Raw genomic sequence first — 26,409 nt, 5'->3', positions numbered from 1 at the left:
AGTTACAAAATTGTGGTCTGTAGGGTGCAGGTTTATATTTTAGGACTGCAAATGTTTTCTGAAGCTAGCTTCCACGGCCTGTTAGAGACAAAATCCTAGGCTGTAAGTAGCTCAGTGACTCACCTGAACCACCTCTTTCTTTTGTATAGACAGATAACTAACTGGCCCTTGGGTAGGTGGGTCAGCTACTTCACATGGATTTACGGCATGAAAGCACATTCCCTAAGTGGTTAAATACCCATTTTCTCTGATGCTAAAGCTTCCTCATACAAATAAGCATCTATATAATTGGAGGGTACCATCTCAAATCAAACTGGAAAATCTTACCAGCAAAAACACCGTATTAAGTAATCCATGGAGCAAACTGCTTTTCTGAAAATATCTGACATAATAGCATAAACAGAGGAAAAAGGTAGTTTTTCAATGATTCTAATGCTCCCCACAGTGTACATGGGCTCTCTATACTTTATATAATAATATGTATAATAAAGAAGTGGCCTGGAAGAATAAAATAAAATGCACAACCATTTTATTCTGGAATAGATTTTATTGACTCAAAGAATCCTGGAAATTTGAGAGAATTTGGTACTGTTGAACATGTAAACATTTGATTCTCAGAAGGGAAAAGAACAAGTTTACCCTTTGAGTGAGTGCAGAGTTAAAACCCCTAAAGGAGTTTGTTTTTAGAACAGATAGAAATTGATAGCATAACCTGCAAGTAATTTTTAGGAAAAAACAGAACATAATGCCCATTTACAAGGAAATCTTGAAATGCAACATGTAAACAAGATAGGAAATTGACCCACTGTAAGTAAACAAGCTTCTCTCTTTTTTCTTTTACTTTAAGCAAAACCGCATTGAATAGTTTTCCATTTGGGACATCCAAATTGTACAACTTGGTGTGAAAAAAAAATGCCAGAAGACACAATACATGCAAAAAAAAAAAGACATTCACTTCAGGACTCCAAATTTGGTTCGTGAGATGAAGTCACAAAGCAATTTTTCATTCAAAATTCTGTTCATGTGTAATAAAACACAATACAGAGGAATATAATAAATATATGCCTGTCCTCTCTCCTAACAACAGAAGAAAATAGATCAAACGAAAAGGATGATTATTCTGGGCAAAGCTAATTATAAATCAGCTTCTATTTAATAATTTTAAAATAATAAGAGATGGGCATCTGGTTTTGATTCACAGCACATGCAAAGGTCCCCAGTTTGGAAAGGCAAACCAGAGAGGATTTTGCCAACAGGATGTAAATCTGGCAATAAAATGACAGAAGGATTATCCATCATTGCCCCTGTGTAAAACAGATCAAAACCAAGGGCAATTTAATAAACTGATTTAACTGATTCATCAGTTTAACAAAGTGCATTTTGATTCAGCTGATGGAACGGGGGCAGTGTTTCTGGGTAGAACAGCAAGCCTTCTCTACTAAGGGCAGTTCACTGAAGAACTCAAAAACGAGTATTACTGAATGCTCACAGGGGGAGGAGCAGAGGAAAACAACTCCCCTCTCCCCACAAAGTGCCTAGTCCTAACATTTACACAGTCTTCCTTCCTTGGCCTTACTGTTATTTGGTTACACTAACGTAAGCTAAAGACTACTTCGAACAATGTCAATTCAAGTTTTCTAGACAAAGCACACTTTTCTAAAACTCATCTCTTTTTCTAATCTAATGGCATATCATAGTAATTCTTTCTAAACATGGCAGCACATTCCCTTGCAACACAAATAAACTGCAACAAAATGAGGAAAATTCAGTAGTGTTATGTCCACACACAGATGTGGCTGAATTAAGTCCAACTGTTTGTTGTTGTTGTTTTTTTTAAACAACCACTTCATTAACTGATTGTTGTTGGATTTGTTTTGAAATCCCTGTTTATATGGAGATACAGCCTAAGTGAAAGAGAAAGAACAAGGGAAAGAAAAATGAAATAAGACAACACTGAGCGAGGGGAGGTCTGGCCTTCTGGTCTTTGCCTCCAATCTCACAACAATCCTGACCTTCCTTCCTCACTAAAGTCCAGTGTGAGGCTCTAAGCAATACTAGGGGCATAGGTGAACCACGTGATCTCGGAAGCATTCTGATGCCATTGCTTTCTGGTGGAGTAGGGGGACAGTTCTAGGAAGGGACTCGGGCTCCCAGCCCAGAAATGACTCAGCCAGAGACAGGGATAAATGGACTGGTCAGTGCTAAACAACTCCCCGTCCTTTACCCTCTGGGAAGGAGGAAGCCTCCAAAGTCCTTTCCTACAACCCTGGAATCTCTTCCCCTTGTCTTCGTCTGGGCCCATCTGCATTATGGAAGCTACTCAAGGACCAAGGCTCTGCCTCCCCTTTGCTGTTACCGACAGGACAGGCTCCCAAACCAGGACTTGGGTTCCTATTTGTGGTCATAGTTAAGTAGAGAGGATGGTAGGGAAGAAAAGACCAGAACAAGGAAGCATGGGGAGGACACTCTACGAGGCATGGAAAGATAAGATCAAAGACATTTAGCAGATTTGAGACAAAAGTGCAATGACACAAAAATTCACATTTCTGAGGTGGTGGGTGGGGTGGCCTCTAAGATGACCACCTCCCTCAAACCTTGCACAGGAACTATGCCGATCTTCTCTTCCTGCACAAATAGTAATATTCCGATACGAGAATAAAATAAATCTAACTGTAAAAGGCTCACATAGCAAATCTAGACCCTACAAAATCGACCAGCAACCGGGAACTGCTGCTGCTGAAACAGCCTCCTGTTTCAAGTTCCCTGCAGTGGGCAAAGGTTGTCTGGACACCTTAGCAGGTCACCGCACTGCCATTTGCCTCTTGTACCGTATTCATGACAAGCATCATCTTGTTAAAGAAGCTGCTCTCGCCACTCCCATCTCCCTCTTCTAGGTCTGTTGTCCTAGAGAAATTGTCTTCCACTGTCTCGTGTGACACACTCTTCAGGGCTTTGGTGGCATTGGCCCGGACTGAAATATGGTCCCATCCTCCCTGCAAGCAAAGGGAAAACACATAAAGAAGAGTGAGAGCAGCCTGGCTACTCATTCAGGGAGAACAGCAACAACTGGTGCCAGGAGAGGGAATGAGAATTGGTTTTGTTCATTTCATTACCAGTGTGCTTCCCCTGCCCTCCCAGGTGAAGGGAGAAGAGCTAGTAAAAATTAAAGGAATCAAGTGCAGGCTAGCAATCTCCTGACTGGGGTGGGGGGTGGGAGTGGGGTGCTAGACTTAAGGTACAGAAGGAGACCGATTTAAAAATACTTATTTTTAATCATTATAATCATCTATTTTCTCTTCCTCTCATCTCCCCTCCAGTGGAGAAAACAAAACCCTCGTAACAGAAATAGCAGCCGGGTGTGGTGGTGCACACCTACAATCCTGGTTACCCAGGGAGGCTAAGGCTGGTGGATCAACTAAGCTCAGGATTTCTGAGCTGCAAAAGTCCAGCACCAATAGGAAGAGTCCCTGGGAGCTGAGGGCCTCCAGGCTGCCTGAGGAGGCCCAAGATGGCTGAGGTTGTAAACCAAAACTGCCATGGAGGTCCACAGTGGGGTAGAGCCTTTGAGTGGCCACTGCACGTTCAACCTGGGCAAGTTAGGGAGACCCTGTCTCAAAAAAACCAAACAAACCCCAAACAACCACCACAACAAAAAAGAAATATGCATACTAAGGGGCAGCTAGGTGGCGCAGTGGATAGAGCACCGGCCCTAGATTCAGGAGGACCTGAGTTCAAATCCGATCTCAAGACACGTAACACTTACTACCTGTGTGACCCTGGGCAAGTCACTTAACCCCAATTGCCTCACCAAAAAAAAAAAAGAAAGAAAAGAAATATGCATACTAAAACAGAACAGATTCCCACTTTGTTCATTTTGGACATAGCAAATTTGTGGATTTTTTGTTTGTTTGACTACACTTGTTTGTTTTATGTGGTTTGTCTTTTTCTTTTTTGGGGGGAGGCAGCAATGAGGGTTAAGTGACTTGCCCAGGGTCACACAGCTAGTAAATGTCAAGTGTCTGAGGCCGGATTTGAACTCAGGTACTCCTGAATCCAGGGCCAGTGCTTTATCCACTGTGCCACCTAGCCACCCCACTATAGGTTTTTTTGGGTTTTTTTTTTTTTTTTGCGGGGCAATGGGGGTTAAGTGACTTGCCCAGGGTCACACAGCTAGTAAGTATCAAGTGTCTGAGGCTGGATTTGAACTCAGGTACTCCTGAATCCAAGGCCAGTGCTTTATCCACTGCGCCACCTAGCTGCCCCCCCACTATAGGTTTTTAAAAGCAAATTGTTTATAAAACATATTCACATGCTTTCGTTCTACCATGTTATACAAAAATATTAGGGGGATGACTGTTAGATATAGAATAAAAAATATCTGATGTAGTTAGACTATAAAGACAACATATATTATATTAGGCGGGAAAGTCTTTGTATCAAACATTTCTGACAAAAATCTGAGACCTAAAATATGTAAGGAATTAACAAAAACCTGTAAGAGTCATTTTCCATTAGATGAATGATCAAAAGCTATAAACAGTTTTCTAAAGGACTATAAGCTATTGATAACCTTAAGAAAAATGCTCCAAATTTGAACAATAAAATAAAGGCAAATTAAAATAAATCTCACATATCATCTAACTCAAATTTATCACACTGACATGGATGAAAAACATCAATGATGGAGGAGCTATGGGAAGCCAAGCACACTGTGACAATTGGTCCAACTACTGTGGAAAACAGTGTCAGAAAAGATTTTCTTTGACATCGTGTGTAATCCCATATCTCCATATCTCCGAGAGCATCCACCTCCTCTGCTATGCCTCCAAGAGGCCAATGACAGAAACAAAGGTCCTATATACACCCACATAGTCATAGCAACATAGTTTTAATAGCAAGAAGCTAGAAACAAATCATATGTCCAATGAATTGGGAATGGTTGAACAAAGTATGGTATATGAATGTAAGGAATATAACTGTGTCATAAGGAATGATAAACAGGAAGAATTGAGAGAATCTTGGAAAGACATGAATTTATTCAGAGTGAAAAAAAAAGCAGAAGCAAAATACTATACACACTGATTACTGGAAGATAAATTAAGACACTACAATAAGGCACCATAAATCATCTACCTCAGCTGAAACTTTTCTCTATCAACAATCTCTTAATTGCCAAACTGCAGTCTTTCCTTCTAGATCTCTCTGCTGTCTCTGACCCAGCCTCTTCTTTAGATACTCCTCCTCTGGGTTTTCATAACACCCCTCTTTCTTGGTCCTTCTATCTATAGAACTGCTGTATCTCAATCACCATCCACATGATGCCCTGCCACTGTGAGTGTTCCCAAACTTCTGTCCTAGGTCCTCTTCTCTTCTCCCTCTACATTCTCTCATACCCTAACTGGGTTCCATGAGTTTAACTCTCACCTCTATGCGGATGACGCACAGATCTACCTATCCGGCCCCAATATTGCTTCTGAACTTCAGTTCTGCCTTACCAATGGTCTCTTGGACATTCCAGAGAAACCTGAAACTCAGTAGTCTTAGAATCAACTCATTATCTCATCCCCTAAACCTTCCCCTCTTCCAAACTTCCTTATTTTTGTCAAAGGCACCACAGTGTTTCTTGGCATTAGCCAGCGCTCCTTATTGTGGTAAAGATTAATATTCCCATTTTTAGCTAACTCATTTGGGAGGGGCCACACCTGGCCCACCCGGAGGTTAGGTATGCTACTGAGCTCAGAAAGGCAACTTTTGAAGGACTTCCCCTTTTTGGGGAGGAGAGATTGAATGCTCCCTGAAGGGAGGCAGGCTGCTTCCAGAACGCTAGGCATTTTCCGGAACTCAGTCTTTTCCTTCTGGGCCCTTGCGCTGGCGGCACGTGTTCATGCTCTCGGTGTGGCGACTGTGGTCCGGGTGGCGCACGAGCAACCTTAGACTGGCGAGCTGTTCAGGTGTTTGGTGAGTTTAATTAAGGAAAACCCTAATAGGCTAAGTTTAGAGTTAAGAGCATTTCTCTGTATTTCTATTTTCCTATTTCCTTATCTTTGATCTTTTATTAGTTTCACCTTTGTTGTTTAATTAATTCCCAAGTAATAAAATCTGATCCTTTTGTGAACTAAAGCTTAGAGGCTCCTTTCTTATTGGCCTGGGAGAAATATTTAAAAGGGCAGTTCAGAGCGGAGGGAGAACCTAAAAGGTCCCTCATATTTCTGGGACCCCAATATTACGGCGAGTCACCCGAATTACGCTCCGTATATCAAATTTTGGCCCTCACATTACTCTTCCTCACCCATATCCAATGGCTTGCCAAATCTTGCTATTTCAATATTCACATCTTTCACTTTCTACCCCTTCTCCCCACGTACACAGCTAGTACCTTGATTCAGGCCCTCATCATCCCTTTGCCCAGATCACCGCAACAGTCACTTATATGATTGGTCTTCCTGACTCAAGGCTCTTACCACTCCAGTCCACCCTGCTGAAGTAATTTTCTTTTCTTTTTTTTCTTTTTTTGAGGAGCAATGAGGGTTAAGTGACTTGCCCAGGGTCTTCCTTTTAGCTTTTAAAATACTACACGACCTTGCTCCAGCCTATCTTTCCAGCCTCACTGGACATTATTTCCTCTACCACATACTGTACAGCAGCTAAACTTTCCTTCTTTCAGCAAGCTCCTTACACACTCCAGCTCCATGCATGCCTTTTTACTAGCTATACCCAATGGCTGAAAAGCGCTCTCCTTTCCTCTCCTCCGCTTCAGCATCCCTCCCTTCCTTTCAGATGCAGTAGCTCAAGTATCAGCTTCAGCATGAAATCTTTTCAGATTTCCCCTCGAATGCTCGTGTCCTCCCTCCCAACTACCTTGCTTTAACTCCTCTGCATATACTTGTATTTACTTATTCACTTGGTATTTAAGCTGTCTATATTTATATATGTACTTCATGTCTCTACTATAGACTCTAAGCTCATTGTGAGTAGGGATTGTGTTATTTGTTGTACTTGTATCCCCAAGGACCAGCACAGTGTCACATGCATAGCAGGTGCTTAACAAATACTTTGTGACTGAATAATTGGACAATATTGGTTCTATTTGAGTAAGATTAAAACATATTTCCTTTCTCTCAAGGAATGAAAAACTAAAACTTCAAGGTTATGTGAACTCAGTCAAAATCATTATATTATGTGGTGTTACTTAGCTTTTATGGAAAATTATTGTACTAAATATGTTTAATGTGATTGTACATATATAACTTATATCAGATTGCTTGCTGTCCTGGGGAGAGGGGAGGGAAGGGAGGGAGGGAGAAAAATTTGGAACTAGAAATTTCATAGAAACAAATGTTGAAAACTATCTTTACATGTAACTGGAAAAAAAATAATTTTAAGACCAAAAAATAGATAGATAGACAGGTGATAGATAGATAGATGATAGATGTGATAGATAGATAGGCAGACAGACAGATAGATAGACAAATAGATGGGAAAGATAGATTAGATAGATAGATATAAAGAAAGATAGACAGATGATGGATAGATAAAAGGGGGAAAATTATTCTGCAGTTAAACATTAAAATAAAAAATGAGAATTTCCAGAGAGAAGAGAAAAATATGTATTAATCTGCAAGTCTCTATAAGACTTATAAGTCTACAGCATGCTTTAAAAAAAACTATGTTGCTTTCAAATGCTGCCCTGTTTGTGTTGCCTCTCAACTTCCTTCTAGGCATTCCTTTAAGTGCCTCAGTGTCACTTCTTTCTTTTCTTGGGGAATATTACTGATATTCTCCATCTTTCACCAATTAAAAAAATAAACATGATAAATATTCACCAAAAAACCCATATATTGTCCACATCCAAAAATGTGTCTCCTTCTGCATTTGAGTTTACTACCTCTGTGAGAGGGTAAAGAGCTAGTTCTATCATTTCTATTCTCTAGTTATGGTTGGTCTGATCAACATTCTTAAGTCTTTCTATCTCTTTCTTTCTTTTCTTTTTTTTTTTTTTGTGGGGCAGTGAGGGTTAAGTGACTTGCCCAGGGTCACACAGCTAGTAAGTGTCGAGTGTCTGAGGCTGGATTTGAACCCAGGTCCTCCTGAATCCAGGGTTGGTGCTTTATCTACTGTCCCACCTAGCTGCCCCTTTTTTTTCTAACAGATTTTTTTGGGGGGGGGGGGCAATGAGGGTTAAGTGACTTGCCCAGAGTCACACAACTAGTAAGTGTCAAGTGTCTGAGACTGGATTTGAACTCAGGTCCTCCTGAATCCAGGGTTGGTGCTTTATCCACTGCACCACCTAGCTGCCCCCATTCTTAAGTCTTTCAAAACTATTTTTACTTACAATGTTTACCTGTTGTTTTTTTTTTATGGGACAATTACAATGTGATACTATTTACTGGGAAGTGAACAATGAGTCAAAACAAAGTACATCAATAAAGAATAAAGGTTTAGAATGCAGACTGCTCATTTTTTTTCTTCTTTTCTTAAATTTTATCTTCAATTGCCATTTACCAAGCACTGATTAGATAATGTATTACGGAGTAAGCTCTTGGAACTCATGACATGATCGTTCCAAAAAACCTCCAAATAATGTATGATGCTCTTTCCTTTTTCTAAAAAATTGTCCCAGTGCTTAAGGATTCTGGAGCCAGAAGGTACTGAGAAGTCACCTGGCCCAACCCACTGCCTTCAGGGAAGGTGTCCAAACCTCTAGGAAAGGTGAACCTCTAGCTCCTGGTCTTCTTACTGACTTCACACCCACTCTCTATAGCCCACTCTAGTACTTCAGCATCCCAGGGACTTTTTGGCCTAAATCCCTTCTGCTTTAATTTACACTGATTTCTCCTTATTGGGACCTCTGTAGACATAGAAAATAATAACTAATCTAAAATTAAAACCTTTATGGGCTTGGTCTTTTCTTCTTTAGGCTAACTAACCCAGTTCACATGAAGTAACATGAGGTAAGAAGGAGTTCTGAGCCCAGATGACCACATATTCTCGAGAACCATATATAGTGACTAGGGCTTAAAGTGAGGGACATGTGGAAGGGAGATGGTTTGGCCACAGGCAAAATTACAACTGGAACTATAAAACAATTCCAGATTCTCTGGAAAAGGAGTGAAAGGCTCTTCACTCCTTACTTCCTTCTAGTCCACACCAGGCATTCTAGTTTCTTTCTCTTAACTAATAGCTGGTACAGAGGCAAATTATCAAATGAGAAGGATTACTGCAGTTTGCCATGCCACATGACCCCAAACTCACCAGATTTTAAGACTGGGGGGAACAGGTGTGTACATGGGTCTTTATGGTGTTACTGGAAAGTTGCCATCCAAGTGTCTTAGAGTGGAGAGAAGGGAGAGGGTTCCAAATATGTGGTTCCCAAGTTCCAAGTTGTAAGAGGTGTCTTCTGAGAGATACCCCTCCCAGCCTTCATCTCTATCAGTTTTGTCAAGGTTTTGGCTGGGAAGGTGGCACCTGGCAACAAGAATGCCCTCCACCCCCTCCCTTCTTCACCAGCTAAGTATGGGGAGTAAACATTTTAGAGGGTAACTCAGTTTTTGAGTTTCTGGCAGGTGCTCAGGGAAAATGTGTTATCATACACAAAGCCAAAGAAGCCAAATATACACTAATTCCATGTGGTAGAACTCTACAGGGTAGTACACAAAGGTACTATGTCTGACGACATAACTGGACACTAGACTAAGTCCCAACCATGAACATAGTAGCAGGAGCTGTTTTGCAAGGACGCTGCTGCATGCTCCACTACCTTAACCCCAAAGGAAGGGTCCCGTACTCACCCCAATGCCATAGTCCCATCCCTGCCCCTTTGGCTCCCGGGGCTGCACTCCTGTTCGGTGACACACAGTCCCGCAGCTCAGGCTGTGGCTTCCTTGAACCTTATTGGCAATGACCCAGACCTGAAATGCAAGAGAGAATGAAATCGCAGACCATCCTATTCCACTGAAACCGACAGCTATATTGGAAAAGCCTAGGCAAGAGTGAACTATCCTGAGGGGTGCTTTGCTCAGAGTAGAAAAAGACAGAAGGAAGAAGCACAGCTCAACTAGAAATAAAGGAATCGGCTCTAGAAGTAAACAGGCTCAGAGGGCATACCTGAGGGCTGAGATCAAGGAGTAGAGAAATCACAAGCAACACAAGAGAGATTCAAGTCCCTGGGTTCAGGTTTTAGCTTTCTCTAACACACCCCAGGAGCTAGTGTCTAATGGAAGGGCTTTTAATGACCTTACATCAGGGAAAACATATGCCAACCTGGTCCAGCGGGCCAACAGAAACTTTGCGGACATTATTAGAGACATGGTCCCAGCTGGATCCTTGTGGGTAGCTGGGGGTGATTCCCTGTCGGTACCACAAGTTGCCTAGGAAGAATAAGTAAGCAGTTAGTATTAGGGAGGCGCTGCTTATAAAAAGCTCTGCTCTTTATCATCTGGACCCACTGAGGCTCCTCATGGCCAAGAAGGATAGTCGCTCCTTTCTTCCAGCTTTATGCTTTTGGCTTTAACAGACTTAATCAAACCCGGTATTTTTTTTTTGATAGCACCTTATACTTCCTTTTGGGGGGATTGATTTACCTTCTGTTGCCCAGGCTGGAAGCACAACAGTCACTTGTGGGCCTCGATCAGCACAGAAGTTTTAACCTGCTGTTTTTCCAAACTGGGCCGGGTGGCCTTCTGCTTCCAAGGGCTTTAGGTCTACAGCAGCTCATATCTCCTAAGCTCAAGTGATTTATCAGTCTCCACCCCCTCCCAGTAGCAGAGATGCCAGGCGTGTACCAACATACCTGGCCCAGTATTTTTACCTTGATTTTACAGGTAAAGAAACTGAGGCACAAAGAAATTAAGTGATCTGTCTAAGGTCAAACAAATTCTAAAGACACTCAACTAGGATTTAGATCTATTGAATTCTTTTTTTTTGTGGGGCAATGGGGGTTAAGTGACTTGCCCAGGGTCACACAGCTAGTAAGTGTCAAGGGTCTGAGGCCGGATTTGAACTCAGGTACTCCTAACTCCAGGGCCAGTGCTTTATCCACTGTGCCACCTAGCCGCCCCCTAGATCTATTGAATTCTAGTCCACTGTGTTTGTTTTTTTCCACTACCATATTTTGTGCCAGGGAGTATTTCAGAGTCACTTCATTGGATTTGTGGCAGAATCTATAGAGCCCTTCTTCTGATACATTGTCCTATAATTAATTCCTGACCCCATTATTCTGGTACATATCATAGAGCAAAACCGTAATAATCTTAGTTCATATGGAGATGATAGACTGGAGGGAAAACTGCCTTTGTCTTCTACTTCCCTACCCAGGAACCTAATTAACTCTGACTACAAGTTGAACCATCATGAAGTATAAATCATGCTCCTTCTTCCCACTGTTATTTAGCACAGTTCTAGCAATGCCAGCTACAATTATCAGACAAGATAACAAAATCATAGATATAAACACTGTCAATGAAGATACAAAATGACCTCTATAGATAAAACAATACTTAGAATACAACAGAGAATAACAGTGAAGTTCTTAATCTATGTGGATGTTTACCTGTCAAGGTAGACACAAAATTTAGAATGCATACAACTACAGAATTTTTTTTTTAAAGATATAATTAAGGGGCAGCTAGGTGGCGCAGTGGATAGAGCACTGGCCCTGGAGTACCTGAGTTCAAATCCAGCCTCAGACACAACACTTACTAGCTGTGTGACCCTGGGCAAGTCACTTAACCCTAATTGCCTCACTAAATATATATATATAAAATTGAGGGGGCAGCTAGGTGGCGCAGTGGATAAAGCACTGGCCCTGGATTCAGGAAGACCTGGGTTCAAATATGGCCTCAGACACTTGACACTTACTAGCTGTGTGACCCTAGGCAAGTCACTTAACCCCTGTTGCCCCACAAAAAAAAAGAAAAGAAAAAGAAAAAAAGATATAATTGAAGAGAAATTTACTGCAAGTGATGGGGTCATACTCATATAATAAAAATAGCAACACTCTCTAAATTAATTTACATATTTCCTGCTAAACCAAATTACCAAGAGTTACAAAGTAATGAACCTCATTTGGAAGAATTAACGGTCTAGAATCTCAAGGGATAAAGCAGTAGCCATCAGAAGGATTTGGTACTCGTACAGAAAAACAGATCAATAGAACAGATGTAGGCAAAAAACAAGAGTAACTGAAAACAATAATCCAATATCTGATTAACCCAAGTAAATAAATTACAGAGGGGAGGACCCCCTTTTAAAATAACTGCTAGAAAAACTAAAAAGCACTTTGGCAGCACTTAGGTTTAGACCAACATCATACACCATTTATCATAAGAAGCTCTAAATGGATACATGATTTGAATATAAAAGGTCACATCATGGAAAAATGGAAAAGAACATGACAAATTCAAAATTAAGGTTAAGGGGAGAATTCTTTTTTTTAAGATATATTTTATTTTTTTCCCCAGTTACATGTTAAAACAAATTTTAATGTGTTTCTTTTTTTAAGTTTTGAGTTCCAAATTCTATTCCTCCCTCCCTTTCCTATCCCCTTCCTGAGATGGTAAGCAATCAGATATAGGTTATACATATACAATCATATAAAACATTTCCATATTAATCACTATGGACAAGAAGACTCAAATAAAAAAAGAAAAAGAATGAAAGTGAACAATAGTATGCTTCAGTCTGTATTCAAACAATATTGTTTCTTTCTCTGAAGAAAGATAGTATGCTTCATCATAAGTTTTTAAGGATTGTCTTGGATCATTGTATTGCTGGGAATAGCTAAGTCATTCACAGTCCATAATGCAGTATTGCTATTAGTATGTACAACATTCTTCTGGTTCTGTTCACTTCACTTTGCATCAGTTCATGTAAGTCTTTCTACATTTTTATGAAATCATCCTGCTTGTCATTTCTTATATAACATAATAATATTAGATCACAATCATATACCACAGCTTTATTCCCCAATTAATGGGCATCCTCTCAATTTCCGATTCTTAGCCACCACAAAAAGAGCTGCTTTATATATTTTTGTACAAATAGGTTCTTTTCCTCTTTTTAAAAAAATATCTTTGGGATATAGATCTAGTAGTGATATTGCTAGTTCAAAGGGCATGCACAGCTTTATAGCACTTTGGGCATAGTTTAAGGAGAGAATTTTAGCCAAGCAAGGCATATAATAAATCACAAAAAGTTAATTTTGACTGCATATACTTAAATAAAAGTCTTTTGCAGGAATACTCAATGCAGACAGAAGTAGAATGGCAAAATATCTGATTCCAAAAACTGATTTACAAAATGTATAGGGAACTGACACTATTATACTTGATAAAGTGCCAAGGGATATGAACAGTTGTCAAGATAGCATTCACAAATTAAAAATGGCCACATGAAAACATGTTCCAAATAACTAATGAGAAAAATACAAATGAAAACAATTCTGAGGTCATACTTCACTTCACACAAATTGGCAAAGATGAAAAATATAAGAACAGTCCATTTTTTGATGGGTTATGGGGAGATAGGTACATTATTGGTGAATTCTATAGTGGTCCAAAAAATCTGTAATTTATGCAGGAAAAGCAACTAAATTGCCCATACCTTTAACCCAGCAATCTCACTCCTAAGCATACATCCCCAAAAAGTCAAAGGAAAAGGCCCAATATACTCAGCGGCATTCTTTGTGGTATTAAAGAACTAGAAACAAAGCAGGTGTCCATTGATCAGTGAAAGTTAAAAACAATTTTTTTAAAAAGACTAGGTCTCTGACTCAGCAATACCACTATTAGGTCTTTTTCCCAAAGAGATCATAAAAAAGGGAAAAGGACCTATAGGTACAAAAATATTTATAGCTGCTCTTTTTGTGGTGGCAAGGAATTCGAAATTTGAGGGGATGCCCATTAATTGGGGAATGGCTGAACAAACTGTGGTATATGAATGTAATGGAATACTATTGTGCTGTAAGAAACGATAAGCAGGAGGAGTTCAGAGAAACCTGGAAGGACTTACATGAACTGGTGCTGAGTGAGATGAGCAGAACCAGGAGAACATTATACACAGTATCATCAACATTGTGTGTTGATCAACTGTGATAGACTTGACTCTTCTCAGCAATACAATGGTCCAAGATAGTTCCAAAGACTCATGATGGAAAATGCTCTCCAAATCCAGAAAAAAAGAACTATGGAATCTAGATGCAGATTGAACCATACTATTTCTATTTTTTTTTTCTTTTTTGAGGCTTGTCCTTTTTGCTCTGATTCTTCTTTCACAGCACGACTAATGCAGAAATATGTTTAATGTAATTGTACATATATAACCTATATCAGTTTGCTTGCTGTCTTGGGGAGGGGGGAGGGAGGGAGAAAAATTTGAAACTCGAAATCTTATAAAAACAAATATTAAAAACTATCTCTACAAGTAACTAGAAAATAATAAAATACTTTTATGAAAAAAAAAAAAAAGACTGCGTCTCCCTATCTTATCCAGGATGAAAGTTCAGGGGCCACTCAAGGGCCTGATCCCACTACTAATTGGCATGAAGCTTTAACTGTTTCTGACATGGGCTAGTTTAACCCCCACAAAGCCATCTGGTGGCCCACTACACTGAGGGACAGCAGCTCTCTTTACTAATGCTGGACCTAGAGTGGACAGGCCACTGAGAAGTATATATACCACTGTTGCTCATAACTCCTGAGCTCAAGAGATCCATTAGCTCCAACCTCCCTGGTAATGTACCACACCCAGTAAAATGGGTGTGTATTTTATTTTTTTTATGTCAAGTATTATTATGCAGGAAAATGCTGAATACTAGGAATTTAAAGAAATATGGGAAGATCTCTATGAACTGATCACAGGATCATAGATTTATAACCAGAAGGGACCTTAGAAACCATCTAGTCCAATCCCTTTGAAGAAGAGATCTGTCCAAGGATATAAAAGAGACCAAGGTAGGATGTGAATTCAAGTCTTCCAAATGCAAGAAAATAATATGCACAATGACTACAACAATGGAAATGAAAAGATCACTAAGAGGAAGCTAAACTTTGAGTAACCCGGGGTAAAAAAGACAGTCCCAGAGAAGGAATAACAAAACATATCTTTTGCCTCAAAACAAAAAGGTAAGGAAACTACTAGAATAGAATACAGGGTGTCCCAAAAGTCTTAAAGCTTAAAGTTGCCCTAAGAATTTTGGGACAATTTGTATTGCTTACATCATCAAAAAATCTTGCTTGATTGTTTTTCTTTGTATAAGGGATGGTTGATGAAGGGGGGTAGGGAGAGGTGGAACCAAAAACGACTATGATGAAAAGACAAAGGAGTTTAATAAAATGTATTTTTTAAAAATTGGGCCTTTTCTCATTTACACTGAATTCGAAGATCTGCCACTGTACAAATGTTACAATATTTGTCATTAGGTGACACCTCACTAACACATGGGTCTTTCTTAAGATTTTCTTCTAGCACCACATCTTATCAGTGACTTGATCCCTTGGTGACTCTGAGGAGCAGTGTTCTGGAGCACTCACCAAAATGTGAGGAGTAACTAAGCCATTCAGCATCACAGAAATTATACTTGCTATAATTATGACTATTAGAAAAAGCTTGTTACAGTCCAACTCAAATAAAGTTTCATAATCACTTGAGTAGTTTTATTTTCACAGGGTCAGTCTGGGGTACTTTTGACTGTTAATCTATCAGCAATATGGATGATCATAATTTCTGAAAAGCCAATAAAAACTGTTTTTTTATAGCAGCTCTTTTCCTGGTGGCTAAGAATTGGAAATTGGGAAGATGTCCAACAACTGGGGAATGCCTGAATAAGTTGTGGTATATGATCGTGATGGAATATTATTGTGCTATAAGAAATGATGAGCAGGATGGTTTCAGAAAAACCTGGAAAAACTTACATGAACTGATGCAAAGTGAAATGAGCAGAACCAGGAGAAAGCTGTACAGTAACAGCAATATTGTTTGATGAAGAACTGTGAATGACTTAGCTAATCTCAGCAATACAATGATCCAAGAGAATCCCAAAGGACTAATGATGAAGCATACTATCCACCTCCAGAGAAAGAATGGATATTGTCTGAATGCACGCTGAAGCACACTATTTTATACTCTTTTTTCTTCTTTTTTTTTTTTGTTCAAGTGTTCTTGTATAAAATGACCAATATGGAAATGTTTTACATGACTGTCCATGTATAACCTATATCAGATTGCTGTGTGAGGAGGGGACAAGGATAGAATTTGAAAGTCAAAACTTTTTAAACAAATATGTATAAAAATTTTAACATGTAATTGGGGAAAAATACTTTTAAAATTGTTTTTTCCAACAAGTATGCAGAGAGTAATAACAACATACATTTGAAGTCTGCTTTTAACTCTTTCAAAGCACTTTCCCATCTAATATCTCATCTGATCCTATAAGGTAGATAACGCAGGAAGTATCACTCCCATTTAAGGGATTTTAGGAAATTAAGAAAATTAGGAATAAAGGAAATTAAGGCCTCAATTTCCTCACTTGTTAAATGGGAATAATACCCCTCGAGTGATTGCTTACTCAAGTCATCAGCTAGTGTGGGCAGAGTAGGACCTAGAAATTAGTCTCCTAATTTCTAGTCTATGGTTTTTTACAAAAGATCATATTTCTTCTTAAATTTCCTCACACTTTGGTGAAATAGAACAGTTAAGATAAATCAAAAACAACTTACCATTTTCATCTAGTGCATATACTGATGTCTGTCCCACTGACACCTGCTTTAATTTCTGCTTTGGAGGAGAAGGGATATGGTACCAACAATCACCTAAAACCAAAAACCTGTCTTATAAATTGCAGTTGAGAAATAACACAACAGACACACAGCTCTCCTACCCCATTCCTCTCCCCACACAACGATGTTACTAATAATTACTAATTACTAAAAAGGTAGCCTTGTCAAAGTTCAGAATGCCTTAGAGCTGTTTTCTTGTCCTTGACCTTGAAAAAATAGAAAGGGGGAAAGAAAGGTACAAATTAGGCATTAATTCCAGGGTCTGGGTTTCCCTTCTGAATCAATTTCTTCTATCAGACCTGTTCTCTCAGGGGATTCCCTATTCCTTCACTCTGAAGACCATATTCTCCTAGCTCATGGTGGCTTGTATTGGCTTCTATCACATTGCTCTCTCCTAATTCTTCCGCTACCTCACTATTTCTATCTGTCTCCTTAATAAAGGCCTCTATAAGGCTCTCTCCTTAATTCTCATGTGCTCTTTCTCAGTAATCTCATTCACTCATCCATAGTTTCAGCGAAGTGTAGGGAGCCCAAATCCCCAGCTCCAGCTCCATCCTCTTTCCTAAACTCTGTACTTGTATTCCCTGTACCTCAATGTGTTGAGTATGTAAGTCCTTGTCTTTCTCCAATCTATTCTTCTTCCTGACTTCCCTATTTCTATTAATGATACCAATTTAATTCAGCAAACATTTATTAGGCGCCTCCTACAAAATAAGAGAGTGTGCTTGATGAAAACAAGAAACCACAAGAGTCCCGACCCTCGAGGACCTCACAGTCTAACTGGGGAGCTACAGGATGTACACGTGTAAGTATGCCACAAGGAAGGGCCAAGAGGAAAGCAAGGCAAAGTGATTTATTGTTATGATTGGATGGGAAGCCTGGAAGTTGTCAAAGATCACTGAGCAAGCCTTAACTAAGCTCCTCTCACAGGCCAGGCACTGAGCTGGGTGCAGGCGATACAAAAACATAAACAGCTCCTACTCTCAGGGATCCCTGGTAGGGGGAAGGATATACAGGGGGAAAATCTGAAAACAGAACCAAAATCTAACGGATCAGGGTTCCAGAGAGCACACTGAAAAGAGCAGGGCAATGATAGGAACTGAGACAGGCTGCGACAGATAGGAATACGCATACAAGGAGAGGTAGGGGAGTGCTGAGTGACAGCGAGCTGGGGACAAGGAGGCTGGAACTTGCTAACACAGGGCAAGGGAAATAATACTAAGAAGAAAGCTTACAGAATAAATCAGCCTTAAGGTTATAACCAGAACTTTCCCTCATCATCCCTCATTGTCCAATCAGTCGCCAGGACTCATCAAGTGCATTCTCACAATGTCCCTCAGACTCATCCCCTTCCCTCTACCCACACTGCAGCCACCAAAGATAAGGCCTTCATCACTTAATTGATCCCTCTGCCTCAGCCTCTCCCTTCTTCAACTTCAGTTCCACATGGTCACCGATGGATAGTATTGCTCAGCTCAAGAAGCTTCAGGGGCTCCCCATTGCTTTTATGATAAAAGAATAAATCCCTCTTTGTTTGGCATTGAAAGTTCTTCATAATCTGGCCCCACAGAACACCCCATGTTCCGGCCTACTTGCCATTCTCCAGACACATATTCCCTCTCTCTCCTTCGTGCCTTTGCCCAGACTGTCCCTCATCCCTGAAATGCTCTCCCTGCTCACTTTTGCCTCCTCCTTCAAGGCCCAGTTCAAAAGTCTATCGTGATTCCCCTAATTGTTTTGGGGGGGAATAATGCTTTCCCCATTTACTGTGTTTTTATTCTGTATATATCCTACATTTACTTATCTATAAACATGGTCCATCTGCCCAGTAGAGTTTAAGCTCCTTGAAGGCAGCAATTTTCTATGTTTATCTCTGTATGCTTAGGGCCTTACATAGTGCCCAGCACATCGCAGGTGATTAATAAAAGCTTACTGACTGACCAACTGAATATCAGTGTGATGGTGGCTTTTCAAGATGCTATCTCCTGGGGCAGCTAGGTGGCGCAGTGGTTAAAGCACCGGCCCTGAATTCAGGAGTACCTGAGTTCAAATCCAGCCTTAGACACTTGACACTTACTAGCTGTGTGACCCTGGGCAAGTCACTTAACCCCCATTGCCTACAAAAAACCAAAAAAACCCAAACAAACAAGATGCTATCTCCAGGTGGTACCCTCTCTTATGCTTGAACCCTCAGAGGAGGATCCTTTTTACTTCTTCCTACTCCCTGGAATATCCAATGAGTCACCAAAGCCTTTTAGATTTTCTCTTCACAGTACTTTCCATTCTCTTTGTCACTACCTTGACACCCTCATTAACCTTTGGAAGACTGCAATAGATTATCAACTTGCTTCTAGTCTCTCCACTGGCACTCAATCCTACACACATTTGTGACGGACCAGTCTTTTTAACAGATAACTTCTCATAGCACTTTTCTCTTTAAGACCCTTAACTGGCTTTCAATTACTTCCTAAACTGGAGAGATGGCCAGACCGCAAAGACCACACTTTGGTTCCAAATGTCATTTCCAGCCCCACTATGACCCTGTGGTGACCTCCATTTCTCCCCTTCCCCTCACCCTAATGCAAGTTAAGCTAGTTTTTATTTCAAAGGTATTGAAAACATCCTCAAGACTTGATTGGCTTGGGAGGCTAAAGGCTTAGGCCATTGACATCACCTTCTGGTCACCTGAGAACAAAAACAGCTGAGAGAAGTTCTGGGCATGCCCTGATGCTTGGCTGCTAGAGCATGATGAGCAACTCAGACAGGGGAGCTTCGATCAGCTTAATCTTGTCTGGGTGTCATCAAGGCGTAGCCTTGTTGAATATCCTGTTATGGCTAAGTATATTTTTTGTTAACTGCTGCATGACCTTCAAGTGTCCCATTTCATTCCAATATCAAATATAAACTACTGGGGAGCTGGCCTGAGTCAGGCCCAACCCAGAACAGGCCCTTATATACCCATCACTCCAGCCAAACTGAATTGCATTCTCTGAAAACATCCTGCACTGGCATGCATCTCTGCCTTTTTTCTCTTGCTGTCTATCCCTAGAATGCCCCTGCCTGCCAACAAGGCCTACTGCCATCCTGCTTTGAAAGTCCAGCTTAATGCCACTTCCTGCTCCCAAGAAGTCTCTGGAATGCCCTCAGCTAAAGTCCATTTTCTCTCCTTTGAAATCATGCAGTGCTTTGGCCCTCTCTCATACATAAAGTACACTTTGTTTTGAACTGTATTTGGTTATGTATAGATATTTCTTTACTAGAATGTAAGCTCCTTGAGGGGTGGTATCGTCTCTTATTTATCCTTGGATTCCCCTTAGGGGTCCTAGCACACAGTGCCTCATCCCCAGTAAACTCTTGATAAATATCTACTGAATGAACAACCACTCTATGACAAGCCATTATTATTAAACACTGCTCTCTCTTTCTACCTTATAAAATAATCCGAAATGAAACATAACTAATACAAATCAGGGACCAGGCTAATGGCCAGCTGGTATGATCTCTGCCTTTTTTCTTTGGCGGGAAGTCAGAGTAAGATGCTGCTTCAGACGACATCAGGATATAACCACTGAAAGCGGACAAAGTTTGGGATAAATTTTCAGACTGTCTGGGAAACATCAATCTATAAAATTGGGGAGGGGACAAAAGACTTTCCTTAGGCTACAACAGAATCAATTCCAAGAGGCTTTCTGAGCCTTTTGCAATGTCAGCACCTTGCCTGCACATCTCCTGCGTGGTGAGGAGGCCACAAGATGACGGCTACTTGTAGTCTGGCCCTGCATGGGGCACACCTGCACTTACCAGCTGGCTGCTTGGGGGACACAGAGCCCCTGTAGAATGCTGAGCCATCTCTGGCCACTGCCCAGACCTGGTAGAAAGCCCCAACAGAGACTGAAATGAAGGGCTGATCCGTGCCAACATGCAGCCAGGACGAACCCTGGGTAATTAGAGAGAAAAGACAGTTTTGAAAGGGATGAGACTCAAGGGGAGTCTAACCCACAGGGATGGGGGATCACCAAGGCATGCAGCTGGCTGCTGAGGCAGAACTTTTATCTGTGAAATATCCAGCCACAGTGGGACAGCTTTTCCTAGGGAGGTAGGGAAAACCTGCATAATGCTAGTCTACTAAGGCAGAATTTCCAAGGATTAAACAAGTCACTGTTATTCCTTTTGTTACTTGGAAAAGTATAGGGCCTATCCAACTGTGAAGGACAAGACCTGTCAAGTATGGGCCTAGGAACATTATTAAATTAAGACCTTATCCTTTCTTGGAAACTATTTCTGATTGGCTTAGAAGGGATACTCCTTCCAGGGAGAAATTTTATATTCAGACCTCCGAGACTGATGTTCCTTTTTCTCCTCTACCATTTCCAACACAAGGCCTTGAGGCAGAATTTACACATGAGCATCTCTGTTTTATTGCAAGCTCTCTTTTTCTGTTGTATTGTTGAAGTTTTTGTTTGTTCTACTGGATCTTATTTTTTTGGTGAGGCAAATGGGGTTAAGTGACTTGCCCAGGGTCACACAGCTAGTAAGTGTATAAAGGCTGGATTTGAACTCAGGTTCTCCTGAATCCAGGGCCGGTGCTCTATCCACTGCACCACCTAGCTGCCCCCTACTGGGTCATTTTTATAATTTTTTTTTTTTTTTTTGCAGGCAACGGAGGTAAAGTGACTTGCCCACGGTCACACAGTTAGTAAGTGTCAAGTGTCTGAGGCCGGATTTGAACTCAGGTACTCCTGAATCCAGGGCCGGTGCTTAACCACTGCGCCATCTAGCTGCCCTGGGTCATTTTTAAAAGTAGAATTGTCTATCATTACAAAACTCTCTTATTTACCTACTGAAGGATTTCATATATACAAAACTCTCTTATTTACCTACCTATATATGGAATCCTTCAGTAGGTAAATAAGAGAGTTTTGTAATGATAGACATATATATATGGTGAGGCAATGAGGGTTAAGTGACTTGCCCAGGGTCACACAGCTAGTAAGTGTTGAGTGTCTGAGGCCAGATTTAAACTGAGGTCCTCCTGAATCCAGGGCTGGTGCTTTATCCACTGTGCCACCTAGCTGCCCCTGGATTCCATATATATTAATCACGTGTGTGGTAGTAGAAAGAATTGTAGCTCAAGAGTGAAAAGTCTATATTCTAGTCCCACCCCTGACCCTAACTAGCTGTGTGAACTTGGCCAAGTCCCATCATCTCTCTGGGCTTCTATTACCTCAGGAATGGCAAAATGAGGACTGGTCAAGATGATATGTAAAGGGGCAGTTAGGCGGCACAGTGGATAGAGCACCAGCCCTGGAGCCAGGAGGACGTGAGTTCAAATCCAACCTCAGACACTTGACACTTGCTAGTTGTGTGACCCTGGGCAAGTCACTTAACCCCAATTGCCTCACCAAAAAAACCAAAACCAAAACCAAAACAAAGATGATATGTAAGGTGCCTTTCAGATATTTTATAAATACACACACACACACACACACACACACACACAGAGTCAAAGGCTAGGCAGGAGAGCTGCCATCATTTTCTGTAATCTACTTGGTTCAATAGATCTTATTGTGTTATTTGAAAAGACTGTCCCCAGACTCAACACCTAGAAGAAAGCCCTGGACATCAAATCAGAATCGCTAAGAGGCACAGTGCCCAGTTATGAGAAATGAACCAAAGGGAAGAGAAAGAATCTTACCGCTGGATTAAGCTCTGATACACCCAACCTACAGAGAACGTCTCCTTTGTCACTGATGGCCCAAAGGGCAATGGAATCCTTGCTGCCTTCTTCACAACCAGGGATGATGGAGACATCCCAGAGAGAGATGGGGGCAACTTCCAACCAGGGCCCACTGGTCACCAGCTTACATTTCCTGAGCATTAGAGGAAAAACCAAACCATTAGGTTCAGGTCTCCTGTTTTGCAAATACAGGGACCTCCAAAGGTCTATTTCACTTTTTAACCCCAACATAAGAACCATGAGAGAGGCAGCATGGTGTAGCAGATAGAGTTGGCTGAGGAAGCCCTGGGTTCAAGTCCTACCTTTGACACACAGTAGCTATGTCATCCTGAGTAGGTTACAACCTCTCAGGACATTAGAAAACTCTCTAAGACGATCAGTTGCAGAGAAGGTCCTGATGAGTATTGGTAGAAAGGGTTCTACCTATATCAATGAAATCACAGGTTGGCTCTCTATCCTAAAAACCATGACTTATAATGGGGGGCTCAATGCTACTGATGTAGGCTGGGTTTTTTTTTTAATTGTTAAACAACTTTGGCCAGAATCTATAAGCTTACGACCAGGAATATGAGGTCATTCAGCCATAGGCCATGCCTAGGAAAGTTGGTCCAACTGGACTCTGTCACTTTTATTGGATTTCCTGGCTCTTTATATCATAGAAGCAGAGCAATGAAGAGATAGCAGGAGCTTTATTTCCAGTGCCTCACATGCTACTATTGTTGTTGTTCAATCATGTCGGACTCTTTGTGACCCTGTGGACCATAGCAGGTCAATACTGTCTGTAGGGTTTTCTTGGCAAAGATACTGGAGTGCTTTGCTATTTCCTTCTCCAGTGGATTAAGGCAAACAGGTTAAGTGACTTGCCCAAGGTCACCCAGCTAGTGAGTGTCTGAGGCCAGATTTGAACCCAGGTCTTCCTGACTCCTGGCCCCAGAATTCTAACCACTGAGCCATCTCACTGCCTCCATCTTATGTGTAGCAGGTGCAAATGCTTACTGACTGATTCAGGAGACCTTGGGATCAGTCACTGCAGACACTTTGTAATTGTTCTCTAGTTTGCTCCTGCCTCTAATGAGCTCCCAAACACTCCGGGAGCCCCAGCTCTGCCCACAAAGAGAACAACCAGACAGTGACATTTCTCCTGTTTGTTCATGAAAATAAGCACTTATGAAAACAAGGAGCACTGAGGACCTGAGGGCATTTCCTGGTTTGACATTTACTTTGATTCCATTTCCACCCCCCATTTGCTCTTTCCTGGTCAACAGGTTTCTTCCAAAGGTATAAGAGAAGCCAGAGAATTCCCTAAAGAATTCCCAGCAGTTGGAATAGGGGATGCTACCCATCCTTCTTTGGTTCCCCACCATTACCTTGCCCATCGTCTCCGTCTGACAAAATCCTTCATGGTTTTGTATCCATGATAAGACCTGTGGACAGAAGGAGAATTTTTAATACAACTTGGGGCTCCTACAAGTGTGCATTCTTTCTTCCCTCCATCAATTATCTGGTTAATTAATAATCACTTACTGAGTGTCCACTATGTTCAGAGCCCTGCTCTAAGTCCCACAGGAGACCCCAAAGTAGAAGACATGATCCCTGCCTGTTAGATGCTTCTACTGTATACATTCAGAGGGAAAATCCCCATTTAATGCTATGAGAATACTAACATTTCCATAAACACAAAAATGATAACGTCCACACTGAATGTTCAAGTACTATAGCTTCATTTGTGGAAAACAAGGCTAATCAGAAGTGACTCTTTTTCTTCCTAGGAAGCTTTAAGGGTGCTTTTTAACTCAGGAAGGAGAACCATTATGCAATCCTTATATCCATCCTTAGAATTCTGACTAAAGGAAAGTTAAGGGAAGGGGCCGTCCTAATTTTATCTTTGTATGCCTAGAGTCTGACAATGTTATTGGCACACACTAGGCACTTGATAACTGAATAAATTGAATTGACCAAGGTTCCTATCAGAGTATGATCACATCAGAGAACTCGAAAACTCTGGCTCTGAGGCTGCCAAAGTGGCTATGGTCTTCTTTTCTCTTAACTGGTGACCCAATGGATGAGCTCCTTCTCTGCTCCAACTTGCTCACTTGAAAAGCCAAAGGACCATTCCTTCAGGCCAGCCTCGACCTCAAGTTACTACCATTTGTATATTCAATTAGCTCAATTCACTGTCTGTCTGTGGGCCAGCACAGCAAGGTGGACAAAGAGAGGGAAAGAGAGCATTAGACTCAGAGTCAGAAGATGAAGGCTTGAGTCTGAACTCTGACTCTTCCGAGCTGTATCACTGCCGGCAAGTCACTTAAGCTCTCTTGAGACTTGATTTCATAATTTGTAGATTGTGACTCAATCAACAATCACTTATTAAGCTCCTACTGCATGCTACACTGTCCTAGGAGCTGAGGATACAAGGACAGAGCTGACATTCCGGTAGAGAGACCACATGTATACAAAGAAGAACATATGCCTCTATCATAGGATTTGTGTGTAAGAAAAATCTTTTTTTTTTTTTTTTTGCAGAACAATGAGGGTTAAGTGACTTGCCCAGGGTCACACAGCTAGTAAGTGTCAAGTGTCTGGGGCCAGATTTGAACTCAGGTCCTCCTGAATCCAGGGCAGGTGCTTTATCCACTGCACCACCTAGCTGCCCTGAGAAAAATCTTTGTAAGCCATAAAGTGTTACTGCAATATAGAATATGACTATTAATCAGAAATGGACTTCTATTTTTCTTTCTTTCATACAAAGTTATTCTTTGCTTTGTGACCTGACCTATCTCCAAATTCAGGAACTCTGAAGGGGCTAGATACTTTTCAGAAGAGAATTAGTCTCTTAAGAGGGTGGAGTGGGGGATATCCAATAGGGAGATCTAATAGTCTGGGTCAGTTCACTTAGTTGGTACATGCACAATATTAATAGGGACCAAGGTTCTGAGTTCAGTCCCAAAAGAGAGCAGTTCAATCAACCCCAGCAGCTTCCTATTGCCTCTAGGATAAAACAGAAACTCTGTTTAGCTTTTAAGCCCTACCCTGACAGGTCCCCAGTCTTTTTCCAGCCTCTCTGTCTGCACACTGCAAGCCAAGCAGAATGGCATGGTTGGGGTTTCTCACACTCACAATTCCATCACTGGTCTCTGAGCCCCTGGTTGTCCCCACACTTAGAACACCCTCTCTCTCCCTTCTCCATCTCATCTTGTCCCTCTGTAGTCAATTGAGCATCCTCTGGGTTCTTCCTGATCTTCCCAACTGCTAATGCTCCCCTCCCCACCCCTCCCCAAATACCTAGAACTTAACTGTTCTGGATATGTTTGTATTCCTGTGTGCTCCATTTATATGTGCATATGGAGTCTTTCCCATGGGCGTGTCAGTTCCTTGAAAGCTGGGATTGGCTCATCCTTTGTACTTGTATGCCCAGTGCCTGCACAGAGCAGATTCTCAATAATACTTGCCGATTTAATTCGATTCTACAGCCACAGACTGCAGCCCTGATCCCTGATCCCCAGACAGCCAGTCTTGGTTATAAGGGGGAACGGGCTAAGTGAAAAGTGAAAGATTTGGAATGAGTCAGCCCCATGAGGGGGAAATGCATCAAAGAACACATCTAATGGAGAGTGGGTCAGGGGTGTCATTACAAACCAGTATTTCAGCATTGTCAATAGAACTGGCATCAAGACCTACCTGGGTTCAACTCCTAACCCTGACACACACAGTATGTGTGGCCCTAGTCAATCTCAGCAAGTAAGGCCACTCTTTAGGCCTTTATGTTGCACTCAAGGTGCTGACGTGCACTGGGAGAGGGAATTTCCTCACCCGGGCATTCCCTCTACCAAGTAAAGCACAGGCCCTGTTCCCAGCCTGTTTTTCTTCTATTGGAGATATATATTGACTACTCGCTAGCCA

General features: G+C 41.3%; 1 protein-coding gene across 3 annotated transcripts in view; it reads right to left on the bottom strand.

The window, feature by feature from the left end:
* Positions 1 to 527: 527 nt before the first annotated feature.
* The window catches only part of TECPR1 (tectonin beta-propeller repeat containing 1), an 82,345-nt gene continuing 56,463 nt past the window's right edge, over positions 528 to 26,409 (bottom strand). For all 3 annotated transcript variants that reach the window (XM_043984210.1, XM_043984216.1, XM_043984223.1), the window contains 7 exons: positions 23,877 to 23,933; positions 22,468 to 22,642; positions 20,574 to 20,709; positions 16,713 to 16,805; positions 10,261 to 10,367; positions 9,789 to 9,908; positions 528 to 2,993 (listed from right to left, as the gene is read on the bottom strand). In XM_043984210.1, the coding sequence (XP_043840145.1) occupies positions 2,793 to 2,993; positions 9,789 to 9,908; positions 10,261 to 10,367; positions 16,713 to 16,805; positions 20,574 to 20,709; positions 22,468 to 22,642; positions 23,877 to 23,933 (889 nt within the window). In that variant the 3' untranslated portion in view covers positions 528 to 2,792. The remainder of the gene's footprint in view (positions 2,994 to 9,788; positions 9,909 to 10,260; positions 10,368 to 16,712; positions 16,806 to 20,573; positions 20,710 to 22,467; positions 22,643 to 23,876; positions 23,934 to 26,409) is intronic.

This window comes from Dromiciops gliroides, chromosome 1, assembly GCF_019393635.1.
Source record: "Dromiciops gliroides isolate mDroGli1 chromosome 1, mDroGli1.pri, whole genome shotgun sequence".
NCBI classification, from domain to species: Eukaryota; Metazoa; Chordata; class Mammalia; order Microbiotheria; family Microbiotheriidae; genus Dromiciops; species Dromiciops gliroides.
This window is presented reverse-complemented; position numbering and strand designations above follow the sequence as displayed.